General features: G+C 40.0%; 1 protein-coding gene across 1 annotated transcript in view; it reads left to right on the top strand.

The window, feature by feature from the left end:
* LOC145414397 (uncharacterized) overlaps nucleotides 1-14,623 on the top strand; it is a 321,717-nt gene that overhangs the window by 239,425 nt on the left and 67,669 nt on the right. Inside the window, exons 27-30 of the mRNA XM_080283937.1 lie at nucleotides 1,088-1,280; nucleotides 4,357-4,556; nucleotides 5,970-6,206; nucleotides 13,383-13,431. Coding sequence (XP_080140063.1) covers nucleotides 1,088-1,280; nucleotides 4,357-4,556; nucleotides 5,970-6,206; nucleotides 13,383-13,431 — 679 coding nt within the window. The remainder of the gene's footprint in view (nucleotides 1-1,087; nucleotides 1,281-4,356; nucleotides 4,557-5,969; nucleotides 6,207-13,382; nucleotides 13,432-14,623) is intronic.

A 14,623-nucleotide genomic window follows, 5' to 3' on the forward strand; every position in this document is an offset into this window, starting at 1 on the left:
CAGAAGAGAATGGAAACTCAGGTCCCCACTCCAGGTAGGGTGAGGTAGGATTCAGAAACAAAGAAAAAGCATAGAGATAATTAGCATGATTATATTCAGTAACATGGACCACATAATCATTTGTTTTTAGTCTTGATTCCTTATTATTTGCCTGACTAGTCAGTCCTTACTTTGTTTAGTTATTGTTGTTATGAAGTTATTATTATGTTTAGTACAGTTCATATCATAATATTGCACTTACTCCCATTTTAATGAAGATGAGAAACTGTAAAAGTGCCATTTTAGCAAGTGTGTTCCAGACTGCAAGATGCCACTTGTTGCTGTCGGATTAGAGTGAGTAGAGTGGAATGAAAGTCTAACATTCCAGCTGCCTTAACTTTGCTTTAGAGTAACACCAGGCTGACACTCAACATCCTTCACTCTCCATACCTCATACTTTTCTCACTTTCCTTACACTCTTATTTCCCTCACTTTCCCCAGTCACACACTTCCCCTACCCTCCACTCATTGTTCTTTTCTCTCTCCATACAGTCATTTGACACACTTACTCTCCCGCTTCCCTCATCTCCTGTACTGTATCATACACTCTCCATATACTCACTCAGTACTCATACTCTCCATACATTCACATCTCTAACGTCTGTACACTTACTTCCCCATCACTCCTGTATTTTTTTGCACCTTTACTCAACATCCTTATGAGTCACACACTTCCTACATGTAGCACTTCTCATATCACCTGCATTACGGTATTCACTGTATTGTGCATTATTTCCCAGTACATACTATCACCAGTAACTACAATGTCACTTTTTCACCTTGTTACCCATCTCCACTCAAACTCTTACCAACACAGTGTTTCATTTCATCACTTTGTTGCCCATTTCTGGTCACCCACCACACCACAACTCATCTCCACTCATACCCCTCCCAGTCCTGTTTTTCACACAGTTACTCACTGCCATCACCCCTTTACCAACAGAGTGTCTCACTTCTTCACCTAGTGGCCCAGCAGTTTATACTCACACACCTCACCACCATGCATCTCCATTCATACTCCTCACAGTCCTTTCTGTCTGCCCCCCAGGACGGCCGATGGAAGAAACTCTCGCTCATGAGCCTGCTAAAACCGCCTGTGTTTCAGGTTGGCCGCGGTGACCCCCCTCAGACCCCCATCTGTAACCTCAACATTGCCCTGCCTGACAACATCCAGCCTGAGCCAGCACCCTCTGAACCCGACCTCCTCGCCTTGGAGAAGAAGTACTCCTTCCTCTCCATTAGTGAGTAGCCGTCTCTTGTCTCGTGTTTTGTGTTGAGCTGAATAAGAGTGAGCAAAAATGGCCCTGACGCCATCGCGATCTCATTCCCTTTCTGGTTAGCTCCTTCCTTACCAAGCTTACTCACTCACAATCTGTTCTGTAAGGCATGTGGTATGGTATGTGTAGGTGAGTCAATTAAAGGGTCAGGAGCGATGTATGAAAACAGTCACATGAGTCATAATACACTCACTCCACCATGTCTTATGATTCACATATTGCCAAGTTCGGCAAAACTTGTCAGGGAATCAGAAGGAGGAATCATTACTTGGAAATTCCCAGTGTCCAAAGTCTCACCACTTACTGTTATTTTATTGGTGTGAGACTTGTTATTTCAAGAATGAGAGAAATTTTGTAAGACTAAGTTCTCTCACCCTACCTCACCCTCTGCCTTCCTATTTCTTGAACAAATGAATTATTTTTACCCCCACTGGAAGGTTTGAGGGACTTCTTTTTTCTTTCTCAACCCCCTCTATACTGCAACATGCCAGCTGCATTTAATATCGAGGCATTGTTGCCTGTGACATTAATATTATTGGTGCATGGTAAATCTTGAGCTCAAGAATACTAGAGGAAATTTGCTTCCTTCTCTTCTAGCCTCATTTTGATGTGATTTTCTGTGCCTCAGAATTTTGCAATAAAAGTGCACTCTGTGGTTTAATATGGAACCATATTTTGTCCTTTGTTTGCTCAAGTACATTATCAGATTTTGTTGTAGTTACTTTTGTCAGTTGCTTTATACTTGTTCTGGACTGTTCTGTGACCCTTTGTTAATATTGGTTCTGAATCTTGCACAGTAGACACTTGTATATGTGTTGAGCGATGGGACATTGCATATCAATCAGTAACTTATAAATAAGCACAGCAGATAGTTTTACCTAGTACTGAAGCCAGTCAGCGATATGAAGGAGGGAGGTGGATGGTTACCATTGTCCCAGGAAGATATTACCGTGGGAGTGGCAATGGGTCAAAAGCCCAATAGCTGGCCTTGTACAACACTGCCATGTGTGGAACTCAACTGTATGTACACAGTCAGAATTTGGACTGAGACTTCTACACATACTATACATATATCTTCTGCAAACTTGTAGTTTGATTCCTTGGGTAGGCTGGACTCATCAGCCTTGGAAGGCAGCTAGCCTAGGAGAAGGAAAACTCAGAATTCAAACCCAAGGCTGTAGGTAGGGCTGCTGACAGTAAAGTCACACAACAATTATAAAAAAATATGACCATGCAATTTGTTGGTGGTACATCACTGATCCTGGAGCTGCATGGTACCCAGTAGCTCCAGTACCACCAACAATTGCAACCATCAACAGGTGAAAAAAGGCTCATACATGCATCCTTGGCTGAGGCCTTTTAAAATGTAAACATAAACATATTGTTGCTGATCATCATAGACAGGGCAGTGCTATACTGAACCAAAATGCTATGTACTCATGAACTGAGTAAAGTGAAGTGGAAATACTGCTGACAGTGGATGATTACCTACATCCGTGGGAGGTACTACCATGGGAGTGGTGTAGAACCAAAAGCCTAGTAGGTGGCATTACACATTACTCATAGGTGGGAACTCAACCACACTTACACACGGTCCAAGCTGAGACCATATGGATTTCTCTTGTACACAACTACAGTCTTATCCCTTGGGTAGGCTGGGCTCATTAGCCTTCAATAGCAGCTGGCCTAGGAGAAGAAAGACCCCAAATTTAAACCCGATGCCTTAGGTAAGGGTTGGCATTTGTAAGGGCATACATCCATTAAAAAAACTTTCCCATGCTACTTGCTGGTGGCACGTCAGTGGAGCTGGAGCTACATGGCACTCAGAGTTGCTATTAATCACCATGAACTGGTGAAAAAGGCTTACACATGCATGCGTGGACAAGACCTTCAGAAACTTAAACCTCAGAAACTTAAACTTTGTATGTGTGTGTGTGTATGTGAGACATAGCATGAAGAGTAGAGTTTCTGTGAATGAGAGCCAATAGCTTCAGACTTACCCTATGTTATTGGTGCAGGAGTTATATTGTATGTTGTACAGAACTGTATTAGTATTGCAGTTCTTCTATGCAATATTATCTATTTAAAAAATCAGTGCATAAGTGACCAGAAGTAACGAATATACATTCACTGCACGTACAAGTGTCTACTGTACTATCACAATATATAAGAGTTTGAATTTCTCAGTGAGATTTTTTTTTTTAATGGGTACTGTTGGCTATGCAGTCACCCATAATATATCATAGTTACTGTCCTCTCATGAGACAACCTCTCTTGTACTAAATACTTTGCTTGGAGTTACCAGATCTCCATACTGTTGTTAAATTACGGTAGTCATTAATACCAGTCATTATGAACCAACTTCCGTACACTCTAGTACACATAAGAGTATGCTCTTACTCTCCTCAGTTGCTCCCTTTATTTAAGATTAACCCTGTGTCTTCATTCCCTGTATTGTGTCTTTTGTCTATCAGTAGAGTAACTGTGCTGCCCACTAACACATCTGTTGCTTATTCCTTAACTGGGGGATCACTGGCCCAAACCTGTTAATTTATTTGAGATGTAGATGCTCTGAGCGGTCACCAGATGTGGTAACAGCAGCCTCTTGTGTGAGTATTCCTGAGGGATTGGTTGGGTGGGGAGGGGATCACAAAATTAATTGTGTTTTAAGCACTGATGCTCACTATGATTCTGCAGAATATATATATCTTCTTATGACACCACTGCTGTTCCAAGGAATGTATTCAGTCACTTAGTCAGATCCTATGACATTACAGTAAGTTATGATCATGGAGAACCATATAATTTCATCTTCAGTATTATAATGTTCAGTTTGTAACCCCTTCAGTATGGTGTCTTCTTTGTATTATTATTATGCTGGTTAATTCTTGATTATCATACTCAGCTTTGATTAGGCATCAAGCTGAAGGTGTTGATACAGTACAGTTCAGTGTTCTCAAGTACTGTATACTATGCCATTTTCTTTTCTATACTATTGTTTCCAGTGTAATATGATATCTGTTTCCTGTCACCCTCTAAGGCAAGGCAGACACCATTCATAAGGCAGACCTGCGTTTGACTGACATCTCCAACATGCTGGGACCTGACTGGGTTGGCCTGGCACACGAGCTTGAGATCAGTGACTCAGACATCAATATCATCAAGTCACAGTACCCTGATAATGCACCACAGCAGGCCATTGTCATGCTCAGGCTTTGGATGCAGACTGCAGGCAACAAGGTAAGGGCGACCTGGAGGAGGATTTTAGTCAATTTGTTCGGTTACATGTACTATGTCTAACTAAAGTCTCAATGGTGTGGTTCTGTCTTTAAATATGATAGATTTATCATTTAATGTTGCAGTGAAGGAGAAAAGAAGGCATTTCCAGGAATGGAGAAGGGGTGGTAACAAAGAGGAATACTTGCCTGCAAAGCATATGGCTAGAAAGGACGTATACAGGACATAATCTGAGTCTCAGAGACTTTTACTGGATAGCCAAAATAGCGCTTGAAGGCAGAATATGGTATTTAAGGTGGTAAATCAGATGAGGAGGGAAAACAGGGATGTTCTAGGTGAACAGGGTGTAAGAATGATGAGGGAATAGGTAGAGGTGGACAGTGTTGATATTAAAGATGTCTGGAAAGTTTCTTAAGTGTGTGGAATAGTTTTGTTACCTGGGACAAATGTGCTGGAGGTAGGGATAGGGCTAGCTCTGTGGCTAGAGTGAGGAGTGGTTGGAAGAAGTTCAGGGAGCTTTTGCCTCTTCTGACATTGAGAGGGTTCCTCATCCATACTAAAGGATCTTTGTATGCGGCATGTGTTAGGAGTGTAATGCTGTATGGTAGTGAGACCTGGGCAGTAAAGAAAGAGGATATTCGCAGACTCAAATATACAGAAATGACAGTGATTAAGTAGATGTGTACTGCATCCTTGAATGCAAGGCCTGGGGGGGTTAGGCTTATGATGGAAGAGTTTAGGGGAATGATGTGACTGGAGTGTGTTGGTGTTGTGGTGAGGAGAGGTTGATTGAGATGGTTTGGGCATGTGGAGAGGATGGAGGATGACAGTTGGGTGCAGAAAGTGAGAAGTTTGAACATCGGGGATAGGGTTGGAAGTGGCTGACTGAAAAAGACCAGGATTGAGATCATACAGTGTGACCTCAAGGATAAGGGACTGAGGAGGGAGGCTGCCAGAGATCGAACAGCATGGGGGGCTGCCATTAGGTGACCAAGGCTGACACATACAAGCATTTTGGAGCCTTTAGAAATGATGCAATGGCTTGGAATAGGAGAGAGATCATGATTCCCTTATATTGCTAAATATCTCTGTAGCATGTGTTTCTGTACATAAAATGACCAAATGAGATAGAATCACTTGCATCATTGTGTCTTGATTCTTGTATGTTAATTGTTAACCCACTGAATCCATAGATGTCTTTTTCATCTTATTCTTGCCATCTCCTAATTACTTTATTTAGCTAAAGGTAGACTGTCTGAACTGTTTGAACTGGAGAGGTTAGATGTATCCGTAATATAGCAGTTTAAAACAAGAGACATTGCTTAAGTTGAATAAAATCATCTGGTAGGAGGAATAGCAGAGTAAAATGAATTTCACCCTAATTCAAGTGCTTATTAAGCAGTGTGGAAATTACAGGCGAACGGCAACACACTGGAGAAGGGACTGCGTAAGATTGGTCGTGATGACATCGTAAACCAGTGCATCTTCAACGTGGAGCTGGTCACCGATGACATTGAACGGGCCATGGCAAAGGCACACCTTGACCAGTCTGGCTTCCAGGCTTTCAGGGATGAGCTTGGTCCGTCACGTGATGCAACACTCAACCGTGACGTGTCCCTCGATGTGTCCTATGATGAGCAGGACATGATGAAGGTAAGGGGTAGTATCAACATATAAAGTAAAAGGAAGGAAACTTGGGGATTAACTTTTTTGGCCAGAGGACATCTTTCTCATTTTAGTATATTCTTGCCATCTCCTGATGATTTTATGCAGTTATCCTATCACCTGCACAATTAGGATTCGATCAGGCCTCTGTGGTGGGGAAAAAAAAAAAAACTATTTTCAAAGTTTCTAAGATTACAGTTCTGGTCTTAGAGATTGATAGGGAATATGATGAATTATTTGTTCCTAAAAATCTAGGTTATTATGTGCTATATTTTAGGCAGTACAGATCTCTGAAGTTACGATGCCATGGTACCAAGCTGAGAAAAATCGAAGAATTGTCATACTACAGGAGACCAATTATTGAGTTTTTAGATCAGTGAGGGTATATCATTGTATTATAAGGTAAAGTAGATGCCTCCATATGACTTACAGATAAACAGCTGACCACAGTTGGCACCGAAACAAAGCATAGTTAAATATAATTTATGGCATAACTTCATGATGCACATAGCAGTCGAGCACTGGGCATTTTGGAATATAGGTCATAGTTCTTGGGTTAAGGATATAAATATTTATCTTGAGGGATTAGATATTGCACACCCTTATGATATTCCTCACAATGAAAGGACTTCCTTAAATTGAATACAATCATCTTGTATCAGCAAAAATAAACTAAAAAGGATGTCAACTGGATTCAAATGGTTAAAATGTAAGGCCTCAAGTCTTTTATGTTTTTTTTTTTCTTTATTCCATGTTCATTAATTTAGTGCTTTTATTTATTTATTTATTTATTTGTTTATTTATTTGATTTATTTTTTTGCAGCTTGTAAATTAGCTAGAAATATGCCATAGGAATTTAATCATAAGTACTCTTTAAAATTTTTGCTTTTGTTTTTTTATTAGTTGTCCACTGTTTACTTAATTGCCTTGCTGCATTTCTGAAGTGCTGCGGTGTATTCTCTTCCTAGAGTACATGTGTGATAGGTAGATAAGTTCATATCTTTTATCCATGTTTTTAAAGTTATTTATAGGTCTCTGATGAGGGAACCCTAAAATTACTTATGTGTTATTTGCTGGAAAGCATACACTGTTTGTCATTGCTGTCACAGTTACTCTGGGAGAGAAAATGGATAATGTTGATAGTTTAGGGAGAGAGGAGCTTAGGAGGCTTGCTTATTTATCTTTTAAATAGCTTCTGTTAGTAGCATCCTGTGAATATTTCTAACCTGCTAAAAATACCCTTATACTAACACTGTCCCTGAGCAACTTTATATATACCATTGGCAGTTAATCCTAGTTTATACTCTTCTGTAAATTGATGTCAATGTGGATGTCTGTGAGTGTTAATATAGTTTGTTAATAAAATCATATATATAACTTTTTAAACCTACCTTCATTTTGATAAATAAAACATGTTTTGGCAAAAAAAAAAAAAAAGTTTTGTAGGAGGTTGCTGAGGCACCAAAAGAATATGCTGCTACACTGACACTGACTACCACAAGAATGGTATCAGTGAGGGGATCATTTCAGCACAGCTAACCGTAGCAGAGAGGTGCAGTAATTTGATGCGTAGTGATTGTTTAAGAAACTATCTTCAAAGTTGCTCAGGAAGTAGGCAAGATAGAACCCAGCTTGTATGCGGGTGCAGAGGTTCACTGCTGGCCCAAACTAGGTCGGAACTGTTACCTGCAGTGTGCACACAAGCCATTCTGTAGGCTTTAGACTTTTCAGTTCTGGCATTGGACACAATGGGGAGGAAGAGCAGGGTAGACTTTTGACTTTGCAAAAGTTTGTTTTCACTTTTTTCAGTTACTTATTGCAGTATTGAGGAAAATTCAGTGAGGCTAAAGGACAATGGGAAATCCATGGTTTAAGTTCAATCCATCATCACATGAGTCCTAGTTGCTGGTTCATTGAAAGCAGTGAGGAAGTGAAGAAGCATTGTGGTGTGAATGTAGATGTGATAGAAAGTGCTAGAAGAAATACAATGAGGTGATTAGGTCATGTGGAGAGGATGGAGAGTGAGACACTAACTAGCACAATGAATGTGAGTGAGATGGAGTGGGGGGAAGGGAGGGGGAGACCAATGATGAGTTGAAGGGATGGAGTTGAGAGGTATATGAGAGAGGGGGACATAGGTTGGGGGAGGGCAGTGAAATGACAGGGGACAGGGTGACATGGAGGTGATTTGCTTGTGGCCACCCCTTATGGGATCTGGCTATAGATAGATAGTGTACTTTAAAACCCCTGCAACCCATTCCATCACCCCACTTCTTAAATCTTTCTTCTGCTACCCTCTCATTCTCTGCAGTCAACACCAGGCTAGTAGCAAACAATACTGTATCTCCTTCTAATTGTGAAGTCAGGTGAGAGAGCTTCTAGCACCATGATAATAAGGGGTTACAGTAAACCTTTTTATGCTCACTTTGGTGTGAGCACCCTTGTATGTTGCCATAACCATTCAAACCAGCATTCCTCAGTCCCAAGCTTTTTCATTGCCTGCTTCACCACCTTCCCAAGCATTTTACCAAAAGCCATCTCCAAGTTAATAAAAGCAAAGTATCACTTTCTCCTCCTTTCTATATATTTTTCCTAAAGCTGTCAGACAAGGAATATTGCTTAAGTGATCCCTTTGCCAGCCATAAGCCCAAATTACATGTCATCAATATTAATATTTCCTATATCATGCTGTACTGTGTTCATTATATTTATGAGAAAACTCACCAAGTAGATTTGAAGCATAGAGCAGAGTCCAGCCATGTAGTATCGATCACTTTATGCACACTGTGTGCTATATGTGCATGGAAACCTTCCTCAAGAAATGCCAGAGAACTGATCAGGGTCCAAGGGGTACATGAAAAGAAGGATAACCTTAAAGGAAAAATATAAGAGGATGTACTGTACAGGGTATTTATCTGTGTTGTATCCTCTTTGGGCACTGTGTTTTATGTACGGTATTTGCTATTATCCTGTCAATCTGGTGACATAATTTGCTACTTTCATATTGTTGCATCCCAGCAGTTTTTTTCAACAAAACATAAAGCATTAATAGTGAAGTTGTTAATGATGGCTATATCTAATTCAGAATCTCTCCTGAACTTAATGAAAATGTCGAGAGATAGCCAGAATGAATTAAAAATATATTGGATAGAAGGGTTTAAAAACTCATGGAAAAGCAGAAGAACTGAGCAGGGTTTTTAGGAGAAGGGGGAGGCAGCGGCTCAATCAGTAGAGAGGTGGTCTGCAGTCCCAACGGACCCAGGTTCAAATCCCCGCTGGGGGATGGAACAGAATTAAGGATTTGAATTACATTAAATCAGGCTTTACTGATCTACCAGAAGACCTGTCGACATGTCGTAAAAATACCCCCACTAATACCAATACACCAGTCCTGTATGAGACAGCCCTAGCATGTATTCACTATGGACGGTGGGTGTTAGTGCCGACAGTGGTGTCATGTAGAGGTGTACGGTATTAAGGAGGACTACTGGGCCTTGATAGCAGGCAGTGAAGCCTATGCCCAGAGTCAGACACATAAAAATAAAAAACTGAGGGAATCCACTTGTACAGAAGGTGGGAAAGGGTCTAGAAACACAGGAGAGTCGTATCCACAAAAGATGAATGCTGCAGTAAGAATGTGTTAACATGAATCAATATTGCTTGTTTTCGGTTGTCACACTACAGTAGAATGCTGCCTGTCTGTCTTTGGACAGCTACCTTAATCCCAGAGGGAGAGGCCATGAATAAATTGCTTTCATGTCATCCTGTCCTCCACCATCAAGCTGCCCTCCTCCCAACTTGTACCACTCTCCTCTCCATCCCTCCACCTTAGTTCTTGAGCTCCCCAGTTAAATCACATGAAACTTTAGAGGTAGTTTCTAAAGTGATTACCAAGCACAGTGAAGTTACATCACTTCTCACCTCAGCTGAGACATGTTGAAATGATCCTTTTTTTGACATTACAGTCAGCGACAAAGGAACCTTATTTTTGTTAGTTGCAGCAGTGCTTAACTATAACTAAGTAGATCAGGGGTTATTAACCTGTTTTGGACCCAGTACCTTGATAAAGATTTTATATTTTTATTCACTGCTCTTCTGATGCACAAATGCTCTACATGTGAGTTACCATCGTTGTCATTGTCATCACATTTCTCATCAGTAGATTAGTTGGGTATGATCCAGAAACAAAGACCTCAGAAAGCAAAGACCTTATTCACTGTTAGCAGGCAGATCATGTATCATTTACATACAAAAGATTTTAAATATTCTGTTCTTCATAATTCATCGCTAGATTCACTCCCATTTCATTAACGTGTGTTTTGACTTTATCATAAACTTCATTCATATATAAATTTACTGAACAGTTTTTGGGGACACCTCACAAACTCTTAGTTCACCAGCAGTGTGAACAAGTCTTTCACTCAATTCCTGCACCATCACTGGGTCCTTCAGGTTAAGAATCACCGAAATAAAATGAGTGAAAAGTTGTATGTACAAGAAGGGCTTGCATGGAATGTTAGCTTGCTGCAGCATTTTTTGTTTGAAGCTGCCATGGACAGTAAAGTTAAACAGCTTACTTTAATTTGCAGGTTTGTGAAACATTTCTTATCAGTAACCAGTGATTCAGCTAAAAGTGTTATGTTTTGTAAATTAACTCTCTGTCTGTCTGTCTGTCTGTCTCTGTCTGTCTGTCTCTCTCTCTCTCTCTCTCTCTCTCATTGCATTGCTGAGTATCTAGTGTAATACAGATGTTTGATTTTATTAGGCATTACATAGGGCAATTCTAGCCTTGCTTTTTTGCTATGATTATTGAAATATTAGTTGAGCTTATCATAAGTCCTTCATCTTGCCGCTTAGAATATAGTATACTTAACATACCCATATAAGCTGATGTTCCTTTTACTAAAAAGCAAGAACGAATGATGACTATTTTCCCCCTTAATAGGAACTTATACATTATACAAGACCCAGCTTCATCTCTACCACCCTCTGCAACCAGTCATATGTTTCTGTGTTTATATTTCACTCTCTAATAAATCATAGTCATGTTGTCCTTCCTAGGAATTTGTCATTAAAAATCTCATTGATGTACTTTAGTTTCTGAGTGTACTGGAGAACTTTCAGATGTAAGAATTTATGTATATAATGAAGAACTTCCAGATGTTATAAGTTTCACTAATAACAGCTGCTCGTTATTGTAAACATACATAGAAGTCCCATGTCATGCTAAGATTCCATGTCCCGATAAACTCAATGTAACGTTCTTGCCTGACCGCATTGCTCTTGCATGCTCACCCTCCCTGCAGCGTCTCAAGGAACTGAGGGTGAGTCTTCCTGCTGCCCAGCCATAGACTCTCTCACTTGCTATCACACTTGCTCCTCCTCTGCACTTGCCCTCTTGCTCTCACTCACTCACTCACTTGTCCAGTCTGTCACTTGCTCCCTCATTAACTTTTGCTAGTCTTGTCTAAATTGATGTGTTGTTTAGGATATTCACTGTTGTGAGTAAGACTGTACATGTAATATTTTTATATTTTCAGGGGGCCTTTTAATGCATAACTGTACCCCTTTTTAATACTTCGACTCCCATCCATAAACCCAGTAGAATTTGGACCTTTTTTATATATGTACTTCTTTAAAGCAGTATTGTTTTCTAATGCCAAAGCTGTATGAATTTCTAATGATTTTTTATATTTGAGACATTTTAATTTGAAAATACAGTACTTAAAATACGTATCAGTAGTTATGAATGATAGCTCTGCAGTACAAGTATTTGATTTTTTTTTTTTTTTTTACCACTTTGAGACAGAAAAAAAAAAAAAACTTTCCAAAGGAGGAGAATTCATATGTATAGTCGAAGAAGTAAGCTGGTAGCCAGGCAAGGATAAAATACTGAATAACAGTGGAATAACAGAATTGCTGTGCAGTCCAAGGCTACATGGCAAGTAGATGACTTTGCCTTCATAAACCACCAAGGGGGTTGGTGACTCCTGCACAACTGGAGGGGATTCCTCCAAGCAGTAAATGGTATCAAAACATGCACTTTTGCCATTAGGTTACAGATCAAATTCTTAGTGGCGATGGAGATATCATAATGCTTCTTCCCTAGCAGTTTTTTGTGCATATTGCACTTCACTGTCCTCATATATATAATATTGATGTAAATGTCTGTCATTATTAAAACATCATGCAGTAAATGGCAAGACATTGTTAAGGTGTAATATGCAAAATAAATTGCTAAGGAGGAGTGTTGCCACTTAGAATATAACACAAGGTCAGATTTGCATTCTTTACTGTACATTGGAGTTCTTGGTCACTGTGCATCCAGGTTTCCAACACAACATAATATGTGCCCTCCAACCCTGTTACAGGTTGACTTGGACCATATTCCCAAAAAGCATTGAACGCTGCTGTAGTAAAGGGGGAGGGAAGTGGTTTTTATATTAGGCAAAAACCCAATTGGGTGGTAGGTGGGGGCGCTCGTCATCCACTCACTCGATGTAGTGCTGCTCTTGGGTGACTGCCCTTTTCTCTCTTCCTTCCTTTTTTCCTTCCTTCCCCTTTCTGTCTTTCTTTCCATCAGTCTTTCCTCTCCCTTCTGTCTATGGGTAACTCTGCACTGAGTGATAAGCCAGATGGTTTCCTGTACACCAGGAAACCATTTACTATGCTGTGTGGTAAGCGTATAACCAAATTATGGTACCTGGTGATTTTGTGGGTAATTAAGGCACTCCAGTTTGATTGAGCCTGGACATGTTTATATCAAAGTGGTGGTTGGGGTTATTGCTCACGTAATGGTATTCAGGGATGAGTGAGGCTGGTCACTCTCATCTTAAATGTCTGGACCAACTTGCCTAGCCCCGGGCTCCTATGTTCCTCATGGAGCAGCACAAGAGTGGATGGTGGATGGATGAATGAAAAACTCAATTACAGTGTTTGTGAACTTTCAGTCATAGTCTTAGGCACAGTGTTTTAGTCATCAAGTATTGTATTAATGCTCTCAGAAAATGTCATTTCATTCTATTTTAAAGTGAGTGATTGCACTTTTTTTTCTTCTAGTCAGATTTTACAAGAAAAATGTAATTAGAATTAGGACTGAATATAACCTAACCTTAATTAACCCAAAGTATTCTCATATCCTCTTGCCTACTTTTACCCTGACAGGAAGCAGAGAGTGCAGAGGAGGAGGAGGAGATCCAGCGTGCCTACCACGGTAACTCTGTTCTCCACTTGTCTCTCTTAGACTCCCTCACTCACTTTTACCATTGTAGTACTGCTTTCAGCTTGTCCATATACTTTTTTTCTATCCATTTTAGCTAGACTTTCCGAAAAAACAGACACATAAGCTCTCATACAGTATGCATTGATACATAGGCATACTGATTAGAAACAAATTTCATTCACATGAAACAAAACCTTTCTAATTTTAATCAGTATGCAGTAATGCTCATGCGTATTACTAGAAAAAATTTATCTACACCAGACCAGACCTCCACTCTAGTAGACGTGTACGAGCAGTGAGACGTTCATCTGTCCTCTTGTAGTTGTTCACTCTTTCTGCCATAGTTGCCCCCCCCCTCTAGTCATATGATAATCTGTGAGTGGTTTTTTATTCCGCCTGCCTTATTTGCTTGCCGGATATGTACTCTAGGATGGAGCCATAACTTATATTGATAATATTGGATAAGCAGTTTGTTTTTACTTACAGTATATACAGTAATTTGGTCATAGTGATTTTACAACAAGGAGTGGGTCTTTAGTATTCTAGATGTCCGTAGTCTTGGCAGACATAGACGTGTATATACAGTACATTATGCAGAGTTATTTGCACAGAAGATAGGATGGATTCTCACCAGACACTGAGAAACTGACCGGGAAAATGAAATGCCAAAATGCAAAGTCCTTACAGTTTATTAATATTAACGCCTCCTAACATGGGAAACTTGGGAAATTGAGTTTAACATCTCTATATAAACATGAGAAATTGAGATAGGGTGATGGATCAGTGAACAAATACAGAATATTGATACTGTGGATGATTCGTAAGGATTTGACGTGTTTTTCAATTTCAATTTTCTTACGATGCCTGATAGTCATCAATCACCTAGCCATCTTAGACTCAGTGCACACCTAAGTTACGGCAACTCCTAGACTACTGCCTCTGAGCCGAACCCCAGAGTGAGCTTGGGCATAAACTCGATCACCATTTCTTTTACCTGTTTATTGGCACCACAGCTGGGGTTCAGAAATATATATTTTTTTGTTTTTCTTATCCACTTTGTTGTTACATTTCGCTTCATATATACTGTTCTGTAACACTTCAAAATGTGGACATCACTCCAATGTCAAGCACACTGAAGACTTCCCTTCTCTCTCAGTCTGTCCACCGATATGACTGAATATAA

Source organism: Coenobita brevimanus, chromosome 13, assembly GCF_032717465.1.
Source record: "Coenobita brevimanus isolate Jiangsu-jjx chromosome 13, ASM3271746v2, whole genome shotgun sequence".
NCBI classification, from domain to species: Eukaryota; Metazoa; Arthropoda; class Malacostraca; order Decapoda; family Coenobitidae; genus Coenobita; species Coenobita brevimanus.